The sequence below is a fragment of the Anarrhichthys ocellatus genome, unplaced genomic scaffold (genome assembly GCF_004355925.1).
Source record: "Anarrhichthys ocellatus isolate YVR2014 unplaced genomic scaffold, GSC_Weel_1.0 scaffold2, whole genome shotgun sequence".
NCBI lineage: Eukaryota > Metazoa > Chordata > Actinopteri > Perciformes > Anarhichadidae > Anarrhichthys > Anarrhichthys ocellatus.
The window spans coordinates 7,653,245-7,675,781 of NW_022280032.1; the positions used below are offsets into that span (position 1 = coordinate 7,653,245).

The 22,537-nt window shown below is 44.4% G+C and overlaps 1 protein-coding gene across 4 annotated transcripts in view; it reads right to left on the bottom strand.

Annotated features, from left to right (window-relative positions):
* reln (reelin) overlaps positions 1 to 22,201 on the bottom strand; it is an 89,512-nt gene extending 67,311 nt beyond the window's left edge. For 2 of the 4 annotated variants that reach the window (XM_031856319.1, XM_031856301.1), the window contains exons 1-2: positions 21,516 to 22,201; positions 3,269 to 3,376 (exon numbers count right to left, since the gene is read on the bottom strand). In XM_031856319.1, coding sequence (XP_031712179.1) covers positions 3,269 to 3,376; positions 21,516 to 21,765 — 358 coding nt within the window. In that variant the 5' untranslated portion in view covers positions 21,766 to 22,201. The remainder of the gene's footprint in view (positions 1 to 3,268; positions 3,377 to 21,515) is intronic. The other 2 variants (XM_031856327.1, XM_031856310.1) reach the window with 1 other exon arrangement.
* Between the last annotated feature and the right edge of the window lie 336 nt (positions 22,202 to 22,537).

Sequence of the window (22,537 nt, forward strand, 5' to 3'; positions counted from 1 at the left end):
CACACACACACACACACACACACAAATGTGGAGTCTAAAAGTTTAAATGTAAAACATGTTGCAAAGGTCTCTGGTGAGCAATTAGGTCAAACTATGCCAGACAATATAATTCAATTTATCACCTTTCACACTCTACCTCGCACATTAATTAACTGTATATTGTGACTGAGTGAATCCCACAATGACGTGTTTGTTCTTTCCTGCCAGCGCCTCACACTTTGAAACTGAATAATTGTTGTGGCTGTGCCTCAGCCAGACTGGTTCATTGGGCTCCTTAAGGTCAGATTTATAAAAACCACACTGAATTTACACTCCTGTGTTCTGCCTCTCTAAAGCGGGCCTGGCTCCCAAACATAACATTGTTTTAGCTCCAGTTTGTCTGATTTTGCACTAGCCATAGCAAAGCAATTACAGCATCATAAAGGTTTGTGGTTAGCCACCTGGCGGCTAGTGGGGGATCCCCAGCCTTTAGGTAACGGAGGAATGAGCCTCGAGCAACCACAGCTCAGCCCAGAAGCCAAAGATACGGCATTCCTTAGACTACACTGATAACCACCCTAATTGCTCCATTGCACTTTGGTTAACTCGACAATGTGTGGGTGTTCTGGCGACGCAGTAAAAAGTCTGTCCCTCAAAGCTTCGCATTTTTATTACTAATGTAGTGTAAAGTGTATTGTTATTCAGAGGGAATGGAAGCCAATAAAATGCTCACTTCCCTGTCTCCATGTCGTGGTGTCTGTGTGTATCTGTGTACATGTGAAGGTACCAAAAATAGAAGAAATAGAAGAAAACAAAAGACAAAGAAAGAGGAGGAACAGTGATAGAGCATTGCATGTGCATGCAGTGTGGTCATGCACCGGTTTTATGAGTTTTCCATAAAAAGCAATGAAGGGTGAAACGGAAGGCCGTGGGGAATTCTCTCTTTGGAGGCCGGCGTGCAGGTGTCCTGTCTGCAATAGCTCTGACCACACCAACCACTAGACATCCCCAGGTTAGTGTGCAAACACTAAACTCTCTGTCTCCTCTGTGCCCTGCCTTGACCTGTTTATTCTTCTTCATTTGTCTCTGTTTCAAACCATTTATGTTCACTATATGTCCGTCTTTGTCTTTCTCTACACCGACATCAACTCAGCAGAAATAAAAGATCTACAAACTTAAAAGTCTTCCCTCTCTTCTTGCTAAGCATTATCTTGTGATTTCAATACTCAAAAACATTCGGCAATTTCGATTTTCCACTAATCTTCTCCCTGTGTGCGAGATCCTGTGGCGGCGGTGCAGTGAGGTTTTTCCCCTGCTGGAGTTCATGTTGGTTCCCGCACTGACACATCTGTCATCCACATGTTACCCCAACCAGCCGCTGCTCTAGCAGCTTTATGCAGCTGGAGTGTGTGTATGTGCTTTTGAGTTAGAGTAGATGAGTATCTCTTTTTTTTAATTCTCCGTGTGTATATGTCCATGTCCATGTGTAGCTGTGTCCCCTACATGCCTCCAATAAGAAGGGGATTAGAGCCACATCCTATGTAAGGCCCTCTACACTAAACACTGGGCTCGTAAAACTCCCTTATGGAGTTACATGACCCTCTTGTCCTCACAGATCTTTTTATATTTGTCACAACACCAATGGACATCAAGCAGTGTCTCGTTCCATTGTTGTTCCACTGCATGATCTTCAAAGCATTTTGCTTTGGCTCTCTTATGCACAGCATAGCCGGGTTTCCATGAGCTCATTAATGAAGCTCTTTTACTCTCCCTCTCTGTGAGCATCATTCTTCAGCCCTCCCAAAGCTGAAGAATCCTTCTCTCCACAGGTGTGACACCCTGCCATGGACCATGGTGTGCAGAACCAGCCAGGCTGCGTAGGGTACCTTCAGGAAATACCATCTACTTTAAAGAGAACGTGCAGAGAAATAAAAGAAAGGAAAAGTAAAACTGTACTTGAGACAGCAGTCCCATCATGGGAGCTAAGAAGAGGACTTTGGTGGCACTAATGAATCACCCCACTGTTTCGCCTTTATGACAACATTGATTCTGTGACGCTCCATTGAGCCCTGCAGCCCACACTGGGAGAGGATGCAGCAGAATCAGAGCAGAGAGACACAGCGCAGCGAGCTCTTCGGCTGAGGACTAACCGACGCTGTGAAACCTGGACGGCATCGCGGCTCAGCAGATTACACATACTGTAACGGAAGGCTTTGCAGACTTATTTAAAATACACAACATGCAGCAGCTCACAGATTCACGAGCTGCTGCCCATCAGTCCGTGCAGTCCTTCTCTTTGAAACTTTTCAAATGAATTGAGAGTGTAGCAAAGGTGATGCAATCCTTGCTTGGATGCCCTGAGCAGGGCTGCCTAGGGAGAAGAGCTGCTCTGGCCAGGGTGAAGTCAGCGTCTGAAGAACAGTGGAGTTAGTCAGGATAAGTGAGCCTGCTGGGCAGCAGTTCTGGGCCAGTAGCCCTGTTCTCACAGGAGTTCTTTATGGCCGATCCATCACCCGAGATAGCCCCCACCCATGCACACAGGGACTCCATCCGCACGCTCTTCATCAGAGTCCAAAAATCCTCATTGTACTGTACTTGTCAAAACAATTTAAGGTGTAAATTTAACTTTTGAGATAAGACACAGCTATGGATGCAGATGATGCAAAAACAAAATACTGATCATGTTGAGAAAACTGTAACAATAGCACTAAATAGACCCCAATTCCTGAATTGTTTTCCAAATTCTTGCTATTGTAATGATACAGTACGTAATCCAAATGCAATGCAACTGGACCACTGCACCTTTTCTGCAACTCAACATCTGACCAGCTGACCTAATGATCATTAATATTCTCTCCTTTATTATTTGAAGTTTGGTTTTGTCTCTCAGAGGGCTCACATACTTTTGCTGGTTTGTTCTCCAATGTCCTTTCCTCATCTCATATTCACGTTTCTGTTTGTCTTCCCTCAAGCATCAATGAAAACGCATCTGGCCGAAACCCATGGTCACCTCCTCCCCACTCCTCATCCATCACGGCCTGTCACAACAGGAGAGGGGAAGTGGTCTTTTGCTCATTCTGGAAACGGATGTGGATAACTGAGCTGGGTCGCGCTCACTGTGATACTAGCCTCGGCACTAAGATGCTATTCACATTATCTAAGAGTTTGTCGTTTGTGCTAAAATGCAAAAACTAAGTTAAGCATTTAATGAGGAGTTTGTATTGGCACAAAGAGCATGGGTGGGGAAAGCACTCTAAAAAGCCTACAATGATATCTTAAGAAGACTTACCGAAGCCAAAGGCCGCTGGAGCAGGAATGGGAGCCGACTGGACTGGCGTGGAGGTGTAGAGGCCAGTCACCAGCAGACCATCAAAAGATACACTGGTAGAGACGGTTACTGAAGAGGCAGAGAAAAGGAAGACATTAAACATTGGTGTTAACTGTCAAGCTGCAATGTTACTGTTATTACACATACAGCTGGTTACGCCATAAACCAATTGTAATATAATACACCATCTTCACATCTTTTAGTGACCATTTATTGATAACTCAAAAGAGGACAGTGAGATAAACTGTAATTTACTGCTGATAAGGTGTCAGAGATCGCAAGTACAAAGTTATGATCACACTTCGTTTGCGAGCTACGCAGATAATTAGTTGGTGTTATGAACATTCGTGTGGACAGGACGTCTGGAAGTGAATACACACTACAGCTCCCTGACATACTGTGCTAATGAGCACAGAGATCAGGTGTTAACAAATGGAAATGTGAAGCGAGCATTTATGAGACCAATGAGACCAAACGCCCTGCAGGCGCAGAGGAGAGAGCACAAATGTGCAAGCAGGTGTTGAAGCACCCCCACCCCCCCCCCCCCCACACACACACACACACACACACACAAAAACACACAGGAGCCGGCTAAATGGAGGTTTGATTCACTTTCAAGTAATTGAACAAAAAACAATCCAAAACCTCAATGTTTGTCTCATGGCCAACAGCTCAAGAATGTAAACTAACTCATCCTGAACAAATCACTGTGCTTTAATCAAAGCCTGTTGACAACCATATCAGAAGAGACTGGTGAGCTAATTGGCTGTAACCTTGATAGCTTTGCTAAGTCTCCATTTATCACAGGTCATCACAAACAGAGTAGAAAACTGCCAGAGGTCTATTATCCAGCTGTGGAGATCGACAGCTTAGTGTATCCAGCGGCAAGTTGACTATTGATCTACCCAGTAAACAAAGGCCCTGAGTGACGGGACCACAGAGCCAGCTACATCACTGGAGGAAAAGAGCTCAGCCACTGGACTCATTCCAGCCAGACAGATCAGAGCACAGGGGAACAGACTGCGGCTCAAAGGAGAACTCACTCCCACAAAAATACACTTTTGCACTTTGAGGAAAACAATCCTTTCCAGTGGGGAAAGATGAAGGCATTGTTATTTCCTGACCCTGGAACCCCCCACCCCCTGCTTTTGGGGGGAAAAGCGGATGAGAAAAATGGAGGAGACACCCGCGGCGTTGGCGTGTTTTTCATAAGAATAGCAACATGTCGATTTGGTTTTGGGGCGTTCTTTCTTCTGGGCTTGGTGTGTTTCAGTGTGGGAATCTGAGCAGAGCAGACTCCTGTGTGGCCCAGTCTTCCTGCCTGTCTGTCTCGGCGACTCCATTAACACGTCCTCACACAAGGCGCCCAGCATTTGTGTGTGTGTGTGTGTGTGAATATGTGTGTTCTGCATGCGTCGGTGTATATTGGATGTGCTACACCCTGTCATAAGAGCACAGTTCAGCCCATCTCTCCCCGACCGTCTCTCCTCCATATCAAAGCCTCAATAATTCATCCCACAGCTCTCGTTATTACATCCAGACATGTCCTCCCCTTCTCCTGACGCGGTTCTTACACATAAATCCGGCAATATAGCGCTAATGCTGTATTTAACATGCTCGTTGTTCCACAACAGTAAATTACATATTTGTTAAGGCGGCTCTCTCTGAATATCTTAAAAATGCCCACTCAAGCCATATGATCCAAGCAAAATGAGACATGGTGAACAGGGTAAACAGGAGCTATTTGAACTCTCAGTTGACTTACTATTGTAAATTGTAAGTCAACCTAAATCTAAATGTCAACCAATCAGAAGAAGGAGCTGTTTGCAGTTGATTTTGGTGAATACAAAATATTCTACAACTGAATTAATATTAATAATATTAATTCTTAATTATTTGCAATTATTTCTCTTTTGTATGAATGGCTCTGTGAGAGCAACACGTAATCTATCTGTGTTCCTTTTCTTATCAGCTGTGTGCACTGCAATAGTGTCCCAGCATGAGCAGCGTCAACAAGAAGCTGTATTGTGAGAAAGAGATATTTTGCTTGGCAACCGATACATTATCATATTCAATCCATGTTCCTCAGTGCACCTCTAACACTGCAATCGCAACAGAATGCAGAGAAAAGGCCTTTCCATTCAAACAAGTAATTATCATGCTCGTGCTGAGCATACATCTGCTCCTCTTTTATGCTAGTTTTGCTTCCCTGAATACATTACCTATTCAACAAATCCATTCCAGAGGGTGGTGACCCAGGTTATCAGTGTTTGCATGATGTCGCATTGATCCAAGGCCATGGCATGATACAGTAGTAATGGAGTAATGGACTGGATTTAATGTAGTAAGTTGGAGCAGGCTTCACAAGCTTCCATACACACAATACGCTCATTTTTGCATTTTCACTCACCTGCAAGGTTGCACACACTCCGTTACTCTCTGCAGACACTTGCATATGAGCTACACACACACACACACACACACAAAAGATATTTTTCTGCCTCCACCATGGTATTTCTCTCTTTATCCATCGCTTACACCTCTCTCCAAGCCTCTTTCCCTCAGCCTCACTCCCGTATGAGGAATCATGGTAAAAATGCTCTCTCCTGCATTTCCCCCCTCCATCTTCTCCCTTCTCATGCATTTTCTGCTCCCTCGCAGCAGTTTTCCTGCACTCTGTTTGATGTGGGAGTTGGGGGAAGAAAGCATGGAGGGGAGGCAAAGCTAAGGGCACAAGGTTACAATCAAAAAACAAGAACAGGGGCGAAGAGGAATGGAGAGAGTAGTAGTCGTGGAGTGGCCCACGGAGAGCGACGCTATCTGATCAATACAAATGCAAGATCTAAATTATTTAGACAGGCCTCTAACACCCCTCTCTCACTCGCTTGCCGAACGCAACAGACGGATGAGCCAATCAGATGAGATGAGATCAGATAAGATCAGATCCAATCACCTGTGGGGGTACTTCACACACACTCACACACACAGACACATACACACACACACACACACACACACACACAGATCTAAAGGAGGAGGCTGGCGGCCTTTGATGGTAGCCTTTAAAATTCTTGTCCATACTTCATTTCTGAGTACTGTTCACTTGGCTGAGGGGATGAGAAAGCCACAAGGAGCGAATGGGGGTGAACTTTATTACCATGCTCTCATCCAACACATTAGCAGGTTCTGTGTGTGTGTGTGTGTGTGTGTGAGCATATGCGTACACACACTGTGTGTGCACCTGTGTATAATTTGTTCACGTGTAAACACCACCAGGTGTTAGGCACAGTTCATCCAAACACCTGGACTGAATTTTAGCCTTTTCCTACAATAAGACTTACAAGAGGCCAATAGCTTTACATTGAAACATGATGGCTGGAAAGAGATTTTTAGATAAGCACATACATAAAACTGCCTTTCAGGCCTCTTCAAGTAACAGGAGGCTTTGACTAACATGTGTCTCTGGAATGAGGTATTCTGGATATAATGCAGTCTCTTTGCACAAATGCACACAACTTTAATTTTGTGAAAATATCTAATATCATAATATGTTCACTCTGTCTATTTTGATTGCCAGGTTAGTATTGGGGGAGGGGTTGGGTGGTGGCAGAGTGAAATGTGCAGTTTGCAGCTGTTTGTGATACGTTGAGGAGCCAGAGCACTCTCTAGCAGTAAGGTGCATCTCGGCTGACCTACGGGTACCCTTTGCTCTGGATCCCTCCCTCCCTTCAACTCCACATCAGAACATCGACATGCTCCTCGACAAGTCTGGTGTCAGTAGTTGCAAGTTCACCTGGCTTAGAAAAAACACTCATTTCACTTGCACACGCTCATACGTTATACTTGAACACAACACAGAGCACCTCCCTTGGCCCTCAGTCGACATGCAATATTGATGATGCGATGTGGTATGCCTCATTACAGACACACACAACCGTGCTCCTACTCAACTATTGATGGGCCTTGGGCTTTCTTCACTTCCTTGGATCCACCAGGAGTGATATTAAGGCACAAAGTACCAGCCCACCACACAAGCCAACAAAACACACACTCTTTGCCGACAAGTCTCTCAGAGCTTAAGCAGACACACCGTGAATATACACGGTGACGACTAATCAGTGATGGGAAATCAATCTTCCGCGACAATCTATTGAGCAAATGTAAATGTGATGTAAATGTAAATAATTGCTGGCAAATTAGAAAGGTTTTCCATCCAGCTTTATCAATGAGCAGAACGGCATGCTACTTTTTTTGTCCCCCAAACTCATTATAATTTGTTTGATTCATATTTCAGCTAGGATTTCCAAACTTCTTCTTACCACCTGTCAATCAGGATTCCTGCTATTACCAGAGTGGATCACCTCACCTTGAATGCTGTAAAAGCATCCTCAACATGAGACAAACAAGGTACTATAGGAGGTTAGGGAATAGATGTTTGAAATTGTATAAGATACTATAGCACGGTTTTACACTAGTCCCAAAGAGGTATGCTGTTGCCTGTAGAAATGAATGCACCTGAGGTAGACAGAGAATCTGTTTTTGTCCCTGGTTGTTTGTTTGTTTCTTTCTAGTACACGCAGTGAGGGAGCAGCCATGATTGATAGATGGTTTTGGCCAATTCCTCGTACAAGAAGCAGGTCTATTAAACAGTGAAAAACAGACCAAAGTGTTGCGCACTGTGTGCTGGGTAAGCAATCATATTAGGGACATGAAAAATAGGGCCCAGTGGTATCCTAAAAGCATTGGTAATGTCTCGCTTCAGGTACAGCAAAGCATGGTCGACACTGTGGTTGGCAATGCTTAGCGGCATGAGCTCATTCTTAGAAAACAGCATGACGAGGGACTAGGCTGGAGCTGGACAGGAAGTCTGGGAGCTATGAGAGAAGACCTGATTTAGACAACTTGCGTTTTACGTCCCTGTATGGTTGGCATGGCCTGAACAGCTCCTTTCTGCTCTTTGTGTACGAGCACACCCGCCAGTCATCACCACACCCGCATTCATAACCTTTACTTTACTAAAACAAGTCTCAGAAAACATTTGGAAAGTCCCCAAGACTGAAAAGACATGGCTGCTACACAAAGAGGTTCTGACAAGATTGGATTTGGTAGCACTACCTTCGCACTCACTTAGCACTCACAAACAAAAAAGCATACTCTGCACTGTTGCATGATTACAGCATACGGTAGAACGAGCCACATAGTGAGTCAAATTACTTGAACTACAAGGGATACTGTAACAGAAAGTATTATCAATGAAATCCCCAGTTTTTTTACGAGGACACCCTTTTTGTTTCCAAATGAATGGAGATTTTCCTGGCAACAATCTGGATAAAGATAGCCGACCATCTGACCCATATCCCACTGGCAGACACGCACGTGCCCCAGAGAGTACCAGGAAATGGAGACCAGACCATGGGGAAGCTATAGTTCCATCTGTTTCCGTGGCCATGCCAGTCTCGGGGTGCCACTTCACTCTGAGCTTCCTGAAATGGTCCAAACTTGTTAGTTACCTGAGCATGACACCTTGAAGGATAGGCCGTTATGTCCTCCGATAGAGAAGGGAAAGACAGTCCCTTTAAAGTACAGGCAGATGCAGAGAAACTGCAAGTATGAATGTCTCTCTACAGTTTCAAAAGATTGTGTGGGAAGTGTGTTTCTGCACATATATGTGTCATGTGGTGTTCTAGTCAGGTCTTAGAGGCATCATTCCATTGCGTAACCTTCTGGCACCATCCTGGCCTGCTGGCACTGCCATCTGCTGCTGACACTAGATCACAGACAACCTATCAGCCACTGAGCTTCTACAGGTCTGCTTAACTGCAACATCTCTAAAAAATTGTTTTGCATGAAAGCAATTCATCTCTGGGGACCAGTTTACAGGTCCTCTCATGATCACTACCAGAGATCATAATGTGCAGCCTATTCTTGTTCTTGGTCCAATTTGATGAGGTTCTCCACTGTTTACCAAGGAGGGGAGTCGAAGCCTTACTGCCTGCCTAACTTGGCTTCACCCCTGCAACAGCTGTGGAGAAAAACAGGAGTGAAGAGGCAGTTCTGTCACAAACATCCTGTTCCTCACACATAATCTGCTTCAGAATCACACTTCATTGTGCGGCTCTCAAACCATGCAATGTATGCGTGTGTCTGTTTCCATTCATATGAGCACGTGTGTCACATGCTTGAGCACAAACAAGCACAGGTGTGCGAGTTATTCTACACAAAAAGAACCATCGGTTTATATCTTCTGAAAGTCTCCAGAGTATTTTAATCCTCATGCTTTGTGGAAATTTTCATTCCTTTCGTTATGATTTCTGGGGTATATCACCATACGCATATAATCTGCCGGTAATATAAAAGTTATATTATTCCGCACACATTCTTCGTGATGTGTCAAAAGGTCAACACTTGATTTACAAGGAAGGTCCCACCCCATTATGAAGGCATATCCACTAATCGACGAGGCCAAATCAGTTACGACAGAACATTTCTTCATAGTTCCTAACTGAACATTACATGTTCAGAAGAAGCACATCCCGTTGGGACAACTCAAAGGCTATTATCTTTACCTGATATTATCTTTGATAGCAAATCATCTCTCTGGGCTTTTAACATTATTCATTGGTTAATTGTACAGAGGCCTCAAACAGCATGCCAATCCCATCCCATCATAGTACTGATCTCTGCTATGAGACTCTAAATGGATTTTGATAATCTACAGTTCTGCTATATGGACCATGTCTTCATCAATCTTGATGAAATCTTGATAGAAGAGAAAGGGTAAGAATATCTACTGTACGTATAAGACTAAAATAAAACTGGGTAAGAAAAGAACCGAGGCCCAAAGCAGCAAGCAACAGCATCCTGCATAATTACTTATGAAAGACATCTTATAAAGCATTAGGTTTACAGAGCAGTCACCCTAAAGGGAATATCATTCAGAATAAGATGTAATAAGGTGGTTGCTGTAAAGGGTTACATGGTAATAAGGTTCAGGAACACCATGATTCTTTCCCTCTGTCGCTTGGTGACTGCCAGGACTGGAGAGTGAGCTGTACTTATGATCAACACCATGTGTTCTGTAGACAGAGAAAAGGCTTCAGCCATTCAGCCCTGACAAGCAAAGCATCTTCCTTCCCTTATCAGAGCCATTCTGAACATGCTAACACACAATGAGGAGACCAGGTTTTTAACATGAGAATATGAACAACTATATTCTAAACGCAGGTTACGGAGGAAAGCCACTGTGTACGGCTTTGCCTTCCGAGACAGAAACAAAGGAATGTAGGAAAACACTAAAAGCCCAGTCAGCCTCAAAAACCGGGGTAAGAACCAAACCACAACTCGTTACACAGACACACACAACACACATACACACACACACACACACACACACACACACACACTATGGCAAGCTCAACGACACTAAACACATCCATCCACATGTGTAAAGAGACACGTCAACATCCCATGCAATTGCACAGAAACACACTCATATATAGACAGCTGTGAAAGTACGCACCGACAGAATATAACCCTACTGGCTGCTATGTCCCTCTCATGGACACCATGCAGGCTACTAAGCCTAAGTGGCCTTCACCCCCTACCCCCACACAAACCTTCTCACAGCTGGTCTGTCCCCCACCTCCCTCCACAAACTGCTTCACAACTGAGCGAGCCATGACCAGAAGGCATCTGTCAAAGCAGGGCCTTGAGACTTTGGACAAGGCCCCGAGAAGGCCACAGATCATGTCAACAAAAGTGACACTACCTGGCCAACAAAGTCATATATTTTGAACAACCAAACAATACCTACATCATTTTGAACTAAAGAAAGCAGTTATTTCACATGGCAAGTGGAGCGGGGATCTTAGTTAGCCAATTCCAACCCTAACCTGATTGTTGGAGGTCTGTAGCACAATGGCTCAAGTGCTAGGAAATGAAAGAACCAAAACGCTCCCTGCATCTTATGTTTTGGAAACGTGTCCCACAGGTCATCATATACTGCAGTTTGTATCCAGTGTACATGCTGATACTTCAATAAAATAAGCAATGTCAGTGATCCAAGGAAGGAGGGAAGATAGTAGGTTTGCTATGAAAAGCTTTTTTTCTTTGCGTTATTAATTCTTAGTGAAGTCCTTTACATATCAAAAGCACAACACAATCTGTCTTTAATCACTTCCTGTGTAAACCTAAGGGGCACTGAAAGTCTCATGAAGACACAATAGAGCGGTCTTCCTTCACAATTTCTCCTGAAGAAGAATGCCATTGAAATTAACTAACCATCCAACACTGAAGGTGCTGAAGGTCATTTTAACAGAATGTCAATTGGCCATTTGATGGCATTTAGTGACTTTATATATATATGTTAAGAAACAAGTGGTCAATATCATAGATTAATTTGTAGCCACTGCAGAGATGTTAGGTGTACAGTACAGGAGAAAACAAAGCACATACAGTGCTTCTATTGAATTATTTCCAACAGCGATCAAATATCCTTAAAAAGTTAATACTTTATTTTCATATTGTACTTAAAAAAAAATGAAAAAACTTTTTTTTTGCTGATTTTCCACCTCTTTAGTTCAAACATTACATATTCCAGGCTCACTAAGGTTTATGAGATGAAAGAGAATAAGTGAGTAAGTTAGCACCAGGTGCACCCGCCCTCATCTTAGCCATCATGGGCTGACACTTCAAACTGCAGTTTTTATCAGAGTATCAACCTGGACTTTTGAACTGTTTCAGCCTCGTGAAAAGTCAAAGACATGCTTCTCATTTTATGTTGGACAGCAACTATTGTTAGTGTTCCAAAAACAAGTCAGCTTTTCTGATCAGAGAGAGAAAAAACTCTCTAACGTAAGGCAGTCAAGGCTATAGGGGCCACACTTGACAGAATACTAACAACAATGAAGAAACAGTGGTAGGTTTCGCATGGAAATTTGAAATAAAATACATCTTTGCATGCTTTTAAGCTGAGACACAAAATCAGTCTGCAAATAAGTCCATCTACCTGTGCCTGTAACATAGTAACATCTGCGCCTAGTTTGGACCAGCCCAGAAACATCTGGATACATCTGGACACATCTCCCATTTCCAAAACCAGAGAGCTGCTGTGCCTGTTAGCGCTTACTACTGTACACACATGCATATGTGCACATAGGAGCACATACACACAGCACAAACTCAGGCTCAAGCTGCCTACAGTGTTACAGACTGACAGCAGTCCCCAACACGCTCCCACGATCATAGATATAATAGCTTTACACAGGGGTTTACTTTACATCCCCACTCCGTCCGTCCTTTTCAGCATTACTTCCGCACCTTCTTTACGCTCTCCTTCCTGCTCAGACAATGGTTTCATCATGACAGCACTTCTGCATAGGAGATTAGGAGACTATTTACTATAATGTGAGACTTTATTAAAAATAAATTAGGTACAATGTAATGCATTACATATTAATAAATGGTGTCAATAGATCAACTTTCAAAACTATTAAATTCATGTAAAAGTATGTAAAATAACAATAAGCCTTTAAAGATGAATGACCCATGGATCATGCCATTCGACAACATTTAGTTATCTACAGGTCTCTCACTGATCCTAAAAATCACACAATTGCACACAGATGTAGTTAAAAGACAACATGATAATTGTTATTCAGCAAGTCCATTTGATTTCAGTCCTCAATCTTTAAGCAATCTTGAGTTTGGCAAATTCTTGAAAGAAGTGAAAGACGTCCTGGGAGTTGGAAAGGAAGGCAGGATATTGTGCCTCACTATTTTTCTCTCCGCTCCCTGCTCTTTCTTGGCGTGAAAATTACAGATTATGGCCAACTAAGTGAAAAAGTACTGACATTAGTCAAAGTCTGACATGCCTCCATAGCTTTTGGGTATGAATGTTTGGGTGGAAGGAAAGTGACACAGTGGTGTGGAGGGGGGTGGTTCATAGAGCAGAGGGGAAAGATTGATTTCTAATTAACAAGCTGGTTGCAGTAATGAAAAACTAGATGGTCTCTACTGGCAGTGGATCAATGGGGAGCATTTCCCTTGACATCCAGTCTTAATCACACCAGCTTGGCTTGGTAAGAATGCTCTCATTGCTGTAATTAACACTGTCACACTCCCTCCATCACCCATCTCTCATCACCACCTCTTTCCTGTCTTAACCTCTACCTCAGACCTCTGCTTTCACTCGATAGCAAGGACCACTCAATGACTATCACTCTGTATCCTCTGCTGTCAAGACAAAGTGGTATGTGCGCATTAAAAAACTGTGTTGAGTCACTGTCAAAGAATTGTGTTGTTGTAACTCAAACCTTGGCCGAGCCTCATTCATAGTCCTAAGTACACATTAGACTGCAACTGGTCACAAAAATACCCCAGTACTTGTTAGAGGTATACCAGTTTTAGGGTTTCTTAATTACATTTTTGTTCTTCTGATACCTACCTTATCTAAACAAAAGGTTGAGTATACTCTCCTTTACATGTGACTTATTTAAATCAGGCTCTCTAGTATAGTGAGGCACAAATGTGAAGTGTCACTTCTTCTTGTTCTGAATTTCAGTTGTAAATCACTCCCTGACACGCAATCAAACACCTGGTCCACTGAGGTGTAAGACATGCTGCTACAACTTGGTAGAAACGGACATTTGATATTCATTGATGACATATGAAAGGCAATGGTAAGCTTGCCTTTCAAAAATCGTTCTGATAAAGCCTCAAAAGCAAGATAAATGTACTAATCTTTATTTTACTGGGAGAATCTCTGTGGATTTTCTAATCCCGAGTCAGAGCTCACTGGTGTCACGTAGAGCCGTGGGGGCTGGAGGTTTGATATGTGGGGTTTTACAACAGAGCATTAGGGGAATGAGGTATTTTCAGGGGCCCTGTTAACGCTAACCCCCTCACCCATGCTGTCACTTTCGGCAGCAATATGTGCGAGCTTGTGCGTGTCTGCGGATGTGTAATCTGCCTCTGCCAGCCTGCCGTGTCTCTGTGGGCAGAGTGGGCCTGGTTGTTTGAAGGAGGCTAGAGCTGAATGGGGGGTAGTAGCTGGGGCTAATCCGCCCCAGCCACGCGACGTGTGCCCAGCACCCAGCCAGTTGCACCATGCTGCCTCCTCTGTAGTGGGTCCATTGGAGCGCTACAAGGCCCTCTGAATGCTATCAGCACAGACGACACACTGCCCCCCAAGCAGGGATTACAGCTCTCTCAACGAAGCCGCCAGGAGGAGGATCCAGAGCAAGAGGAGGAGAAGAAGGAGGAGGAGGTACACAATCCTCCAACAGGAGCTCCATTCTCTAAAAGGAAGAGGCCATAGGCAAAGCTGACACGCTAATCAACAGCGGCTGGGAAACCACCCCATGAGAACAACACGTCCAGCACGAAGGATGGGGAGGAGGGAAGAAAGGTTTAAAAAGGATCCATCACTTTTCAAAATCCGGCTTAGAGCCACTTGGTACTCCTTAAGGAGAATGAACACTGGTCCATTGTTACAAGGTAGATTGGGATGGGGACATTAGCATGAGTTTGCATAGACACAAGGAGCTCTTAATGTTATATGTGGACCTGGTATTTGGGCTTTCTGTGATTAAAAAAACAACAAAAAACCTTTGTAATTATATTTACAACCTGTTTGTAAGTTGGTAGTAAACATCAAAGGGGCAGAAGAAAGATAACGTGCCAATAAAAAATAATTAAATTAGAATGGTGCTTCCCTTGTGCTTTCTATTGAAAAACTTCGGAAGAAAATACATGGTTGGGGAAAAAAATGGTTGGGATTCATCCTCACACCCTCAGGGTCTAGAGCATGTTGTGTGGGCTCTGTGGGCTGGGGTTGTTTCTCACTATGCTTTACCATAGGGAGTGATACAAATACAATGTGTCTTAAATACAGAATTCCTCACCAAACTTAATCTTCAGCAACAACAGGAATGTGAGTGAGTAACCGACGAAAATGCTACCAAATGCTTTGTGCTTCAGGCGTGGAAACAAAACCTAATAATGCCACCATATTTTGGCCGGTTTTCATGTTGCTAAAGTTATGCCAGGAGTGGAATCTCTGTTGGTGCTTCTGCTGTCTAAACCTTAAACCTCCAGACACAAGGGAAACACAGCATGCGAGTACATAGTAGGACAGCAGGAGCCCAGCATCTGCACACCCCAGCTTGTATTATCAACAGAGAGGCACTCCAAATCAGGCAAACCCCCAAAAGGCAAGCACTCACTCCAACATCCTGAAAATACTTACGCCCACTCGTCTGCCCACTCATAAAAGTTACTGAAAACACAGCTCACAATTGCTTGTTAAGAGCTTTCTTGTTTTGGCTGGAATATGAATCCGCTGAGGAAATTGAAAATAAAAAATGTAAGCGCTCATTGCCGCTTGCCCAGATAAGACTGGCACAGGCACACACCTCTGCCTGGCAGGCTTCCACTCACTGCCTTCATTTTTAGCTCTTTCTAGCACACCTGGCACCATGCTGGCATCACTCTGGCACCAGCCTGGCAAAGGCTAACAACGTCACCGTTATCGGAGTTGATTCTCCGTTCTCTGATGCAGTGAATCAATTTTCCACAAATGTGGCGTATAGGTGACATCTGGGCCATCTCAACTATCTCGGCTTCAAATTCTCCAGAGCTGCTGCAGCTCACTGCCTCTTTATGAGGAAACACAAAGGCAGAGACACATCACACGTGTCCCTGCAAGTTTCTTGTAGCATCATTACAAAGTCATAGGTTTATGCAGCATGCTATAATAGCTAGGGCATGTTCCTGTGACACAGCCATTTAGCTCCTGACAGGAGGAAAATAGTAACCTCCTGTTCACGTTATCATGTCATATTCTGTTGTAACACCGACACAAAGAATCGCAATAGCCCGCTGATCATGACATTTGTGGTTAGCCAGCGTAACATCTGACCTGTCTCTATGTCATGATGGATCACCCACTAAGAGCTGAGTGCTGTGTGCATGGCCGAGTGTGCATTTGCGACAAAGAGAAGATTCCCAATGAATATCTATTCTCATTTCTCGCCCATCTGCACCTTCCTATAAAAGGAAACTGGCATATCTCGCTGGATACAATACTCTTTAAATGGTTCATCATTCAACGTCCACAAAGACAGAACACCCAAACACACCCAGCGAGCTCATACAAACAGTAACACACTTGACACACTTCTCTGTACTCAGTGAAGTGACCTATTCAGACAGAGCAGCAGGAGGCAGAGAGGCTGAAGAGCTGGGAAGCTAATGAATGCACAGGTTTGGACCACTTGAGAGTGCTAGTGCTGTCTGCGTGTTGCCTTTCCTTCGCTCACAAGAGATACATATTAAACCATTAGCCTCGATCCCTGTACTCCTCATTCACTCTTACCTCCTGTTTTTCAGTGTCCCTACTCCCCTAAACTGGATGTCTGCATGAAAACTAGGCCAGTCTTTTGATGGTTCACTGACCAATGCTTGCTGCACCGTAAGAAATGCTTAAGAGTTTCCTTTGGTCTTTTAAATAGATAAATATGAAATGCTACAGTTAAGCTGTACGGATACGTGAGGAGAACTAGATTGGTGGGACAGGAAAAGTAGGGACACCAGCCAAATCTAATCACTCGGTAGGAACAGAGCTCCAAGCAATGCAGCACTGACAAGAAGCGGTCAGAGGTCAGACAGCAGACCCGCAACGGTCCCCTCAGAGGTTAAGTGCTGCAGAAGGCGATGATGACATCCGACGGGCTGCTGAAGTCACAGCAGATTGATGCCATTTTGGTATTCAATCTGGACGACTGCGAGTTTGTGAAGACTCTAAGATGGGCCCTGTGTTTCCATGGTGTCTCACTGTGGTGACCCTGCATACAGCGAGATAATACCTGCTTTCCTACAGCCTCACAGGGGCCACGCGTCTGTGACCTTCACTTTGACATGACTGTCTTGTTGTTCTACACACACATATCGGTCAACAACAGCACACTCGTAGAAAAAAAACCTCCCCCAACCACGACAAGCAATCAGATAGATAATGTCCGCATTCCCATTGTAAGCCACATTGAGTTGTTTCTGGTGGTTGGCAGGAGAGCAGCTGAAGTAATTCACAATGTCTAATCTGATAGGTTATCCTGGGAAGAGCTGATGGCATTTTGTGGGGATGAATTTATCTCCGAGTTCCCATTAAGAATGTCATTTAGTGGCACCGTCCAAATCTCCTTGAAAAGTTGATTGTTTCTCGGGCCTCTTCAATCATTTACACATGAAAAGGTCCATGGAACCCGGACTGCTGTAGAGACCATTGACAGATTAGCAATGTCCATTTCAGCCTGTACTGTCAACTAGTTCTCCCAGCAGCTCTCTTGTCTTACCCTCAGTCCCTTTCCCTCGCACCGCTGTTTCTCCTCCTGTTTTTCTAATGTGGCACTGCTGCAGCCCACTGAATATTGCTTGGCTTTCAATAGTGCAAATATAGTGAAAGGGAGAGCCATGCTGCCTACCTGAACCTTCATGCCTCAGCAGGGGCTTGTTTTAGTGTAAAGCACTGAATGAGCCACTGACATCAATAACCCTGCACATAGAAACACACACACAACAAAAAACCCTCTATACGCAAATATGCATACTGCCAGCACAAGCACTCACTTAAGCTTTTCAAATACCATAAAGATGAAAATCGACAGACAGCAGACATAACAATGGGTTCCGTATACAAACAAACGTGCAGTGTACTTGAAACCACCGCCATAAAAAATGGTTGAAATTCCTCGACACACAAAGGCACTCAATCAACCTCACTGGCCCAATTTCTGCTCATGCACCTCCATTTTTCCGGCTATTCTCTACGGACTTGCAGAGGACACCGCGCTGCCATTCCATTCCTTTCTAATCATACTGCATAACACAGTCGATTGATGCCCCCTCTGCTCATGATTTGAATCAAATGTGCTTTACTGGAAAAGGCCATGTTTTCTGATACTAAAACAGTCTATTTGGAGGAATTTTGCCTCGTCCTGTTTCCCCGCTGCTGTGTCACCCTCCCTCCTTGAACACCGTTGTTCATCTGTAAAAATGAAGAAGAGGGACCAGAAACAACAAGAATGAAAAGCAGCACTCTCTGATTGACTGTGTTTAGAAACAGAGCTCTGGGGTTTGTGCTCCTATAAACACGCGGCCGCTGTGTGGAGAACATCTCGCATTCCCACAGCAGTTAAAAGAGGTCAAACACTAAATTTATAAAAAATGCTTTGACATTATTGAAATAAAGAACGGCTTCCCGTAGAAAAAGTCGTTCAAAGGGGCTGTTTGATTATTCAGAGGACGGGCTCAAATCCCAGTGTGACCTCAGTTCATTTTGCTGCTCTCTCTCTCCTCTGAAAGATAAGGCTGTATGTGGGCAGTATGCGAGTGTGTGTGGGTGACACTTGGTCTGCATTTGTCTGGTACAAGGATTGACCCTAGAGTCTGAATGGAAGCACACAAATCTTTTCATTTCCCCTTGTTCGGTTTCCCACCATGTTCAGAGTGTCTCTACAGTATTTCTGTTTCCATTTTGTCCACTATGACCCTGCCAATACACCCACCCTCTCAAACATTTTACAGAGAGCAGCGCAACCTCTCTTGGTCATTTCATTCTGATAGCTAAACACAGTAATCTTGTCTACACACACACACACACACACACACACACACACACACACAGTACGCTGCCCACACATGGTCTTATCACACAAAAGCAACAGAGAAGCGAGGGGTAGTGAGGTCAGGTCAGAAACCCAATTACTGTACGACAATTCTGCCACACAGAATCTTCCTCTGGCTCGGCACCGGATACTGAGGTGGGTCTTGGAGACACTCACCTCCCGTCTCCTTAAGAAGGGGTCATTTATCTCTTTTCTTGTTCCTGACTTCCCCTCCCTTCACTGACAACCTCTCTCCTTTGCGCTCTTTCTTCAGTTTTCTTTTCTACAGCCCTTCAACAACCACACGGCCAGCATCTCTAATGCCTTCCGCCCACCACTTCCACATGCAGCTCTTTCAGTGGTTAGATCACACGTTGCTTTTAGAAGATTAAACCAAATGTAATCCAAAACTAAAGCCCAGAGAGCACGTAGGAAACAATGAAAAAAACAAAAAAAACAATTGAGCGCAAACCACATAGAAGAAGCATAGACAAAAAAATGGCACAAACACTTCCCTTGCCTTTTCCTTCACACCACCAGAATATGTGATTTACTGTTTCTTTGTATCTTTTTCTCTCATTCTGCTTTCAGCAGGCGGAGCAGGCAGATACATGTCCACCCTAAATTTAACACCTGTACATATCTTTATATATATCTGAAAAATGCCCAATTCTTGTCACAATGAGCCTGGCAGTGGTAAGAACATGTAAAGATGGATATTATCATGAAGGTTTGAAAAGATGAGAGAGAGGTGGATAAGAGAGACAGGGACCGGGATTGCTCCTGATTGCACAACTAAGTACACAGCCAGCCACGTTTCACTTGCTCACTTGCCATTCATCCTTCAATCTCCATACAAACTCTTTCAAAAACCCTAGAAATGTAACAATGAGGTGCCATCATGTGCCAAAACATGGGGACAGAGGAAAAAAAAAAGTGAGCAGCTTGGAACCCTGTCATTTTTCCGTGCAAGCCCCGCTGCTGGTATCTTATCTGCTCAATCCTCTCATCGTCATTTAAATCTCCCCCAACTCCATCCGATCCCAGCCGTGGCCCTATTTAAATCTCTCCCTCCTCCCAGTCCACCACATTTCTAATGCTAATTATTTAAACCTCTCCGTGCGCTCTATCCCTCCCATCCACCAGCTAGTTATTCAAATCTCTCTCCCCACCCGCTCTCCTCACAAGCCCGGCCCCAGTTAAAAGGTGCTTGACTGAAGGGTTGATCCGGGCTGTTATTTTGAGACGGAGGATAATACTGCTTCTTCCAGACTTCTCTCCTTTCCTGCTCTTTTTTTTCCTGGCCTTCTCATATCCTTTCCTTTCTATATACAATTACACAAACTCTGCTGCACAGATCGTTTTTGAAATTAAGAGGTTTATTTGCCATGATAATGGATCGCAGTTGTTAACAGCGCAAGAACATTGTATCACATTTCATCCACCGGAATATCAAATTAGATGAAATACAACAAAGACAGGGTTAGGAAGAGATACGGGCAATGTACACACAATGTGTTTGTATCTCGGGAAGTTAGATAATATCAGTAATATACATAAAATGTGTATATATTTAACTCGAAGTGAAGAAGATAGCTGCATGGGAATGTGACCTCAGTCGGTCTGTGGTGGCCTGTGTGGTTCGCTGTCCCCAGTGTTAAGTGAGTGGTGAGAGTGAGTGACTGAGCGATGAAAACACAGTTTGGGAGGTCAGAGGGGATCATTTTTCCAGGACCAGGTGCCAGCACATCAGTGTGGGGAAAGGGGATATTAATGTCTGTCCCCTCTTACACGCTACGCATGGTTTACTGATTTCTAAGTCTTTATTTCAGAGCTTTCTACGATGCTCCGTTTGTCCATTCGCACTCGTTGTTTTCTCTCTCTCTCTCTCTCTCTCTCTCTCTCTCTCTCTCTCTCTCTCTCATTCAGTTAGAGGGAACTCGCTGTTAGTCCTGTAGAGAAGCCACCTACACATGGAGCATCAGGATCACATCTCAGTGAAACACCAAAGCTGCTCACGGCACTGAACAGGAGTCCCACTCAGCATCACTACTTATTACAGTTACATAAATGCCGGTTTCCAACAACAGCCACCCCACACAAACTGCACCCTCCCAAATGCACACGCCACAGCGGTACCTCGTGTGCGAAGCAAAACACCTGCAAGGAAAATGCATTTACTGTACTCGCCTGTGAGGCATTTTTGATCATGAAGTTGTTTTTTTATATCTTTAATGTGAAATGTACTTTATAATAACATAATAGGCATAATAACAATTTCAGCACATTTCAGCGATGTCTATTCATCATAAAATATAGAGAATTTCAAAGTGAATTTCTTTCACAAGAGGAAAACTATTTTCAATAACACAAAATGCATTGTATTTTCACAACCAATGAAATTTACAAGCAGATCAATGTAACACATTTCTTCTGTGTGTGATTCAACACTGATCTTTACAAATTGCTAAAACAATAGATCCCATCCTCTTCAACATGCAGCAAAAAAGAAGAAAAAAAGTGGACGGCGAAGGGGGTTTACTCACCTTGGTACTCCTGTCCAGGGGTGTAGGCGATGGGGTTGCCTGTGATTTGGAGGGTGAGTAGCACCTCTCCCCCACCTTCTGCCACCCCGGTTCCTTCCAGCTCCCCATGGTGGGTGCACAGGAAGAAGAAGGGGTTGAAACGGGGGTAGAAGCTCGCGGGGGGCGCCCCGAAATCCATGCTGCTCCCCAAGACTAGGGCCAGCAGGGCACAGCCTAAGGCACCCCCGAGAGAGGCCCGCGCCATGGCCATCTGCCCTCACCAAGCGAGGGACTGAGGGAGTGATGCTGGGTGGAGAGTTAAGGAGAGTGATGAGTGGGAGCGAGGAAGGCACAGGTAGAGTTCCAGAGGACAGCTTTTGGAGTCCACAGATGAGTCGAAAGTCCAAAAGCACGTGCGTGAGAATAAGTGCGTCTGTTGTGTGTTTGTATGTGCAATATTTATGTGCGTGAGTGTGTGGGCTTGGCCGTCAGGAAAACTGTACAGCTCTGTTCTTCTGCTTCCTCTCCCTGTCCTACCTTCACTCTCGGGGAGTTCAGAGCTTCGCCTGTGCTGTCCTGCTCCGGCGTTTAAATACCTCACCCCCTCCCTCTGTTTCCCTCTCTCCTCCCACCCTCCCTCCCTTTCGCTCTGTCTCTCTTTCGCTCTAACACCAGCTCCACGCGTGCTCTATGCGCTCTACGAGACGGCCTCCCTCCTCTCTCTCATCCAGCTCTTCTCTCCTCCCTCTTCTCGGCCAGTCTATCACTCTGCTTTTTTTTCTTAATATTTTCCTCCCCCCCTCTCTTCTCTCCTCTTCTCCTTTACCTCTCACTAAACCACTGTGTTACTCCACATTGCACTTCTGTATCCCTCTCCTGAGACCTTGGCTGTCTTATCTCTATGCATCTGTTAGTTTCTTCATCCCTAACCAGCTCGCTGACATATCCCTTTCACTCTCCTCTCTTTCCTTTGTCTTTTTGCCCGTCCAACAGACTGTCTCCTCCTCTCCCACCCACTATCACACCTCCTTTCTCCCTCCCTG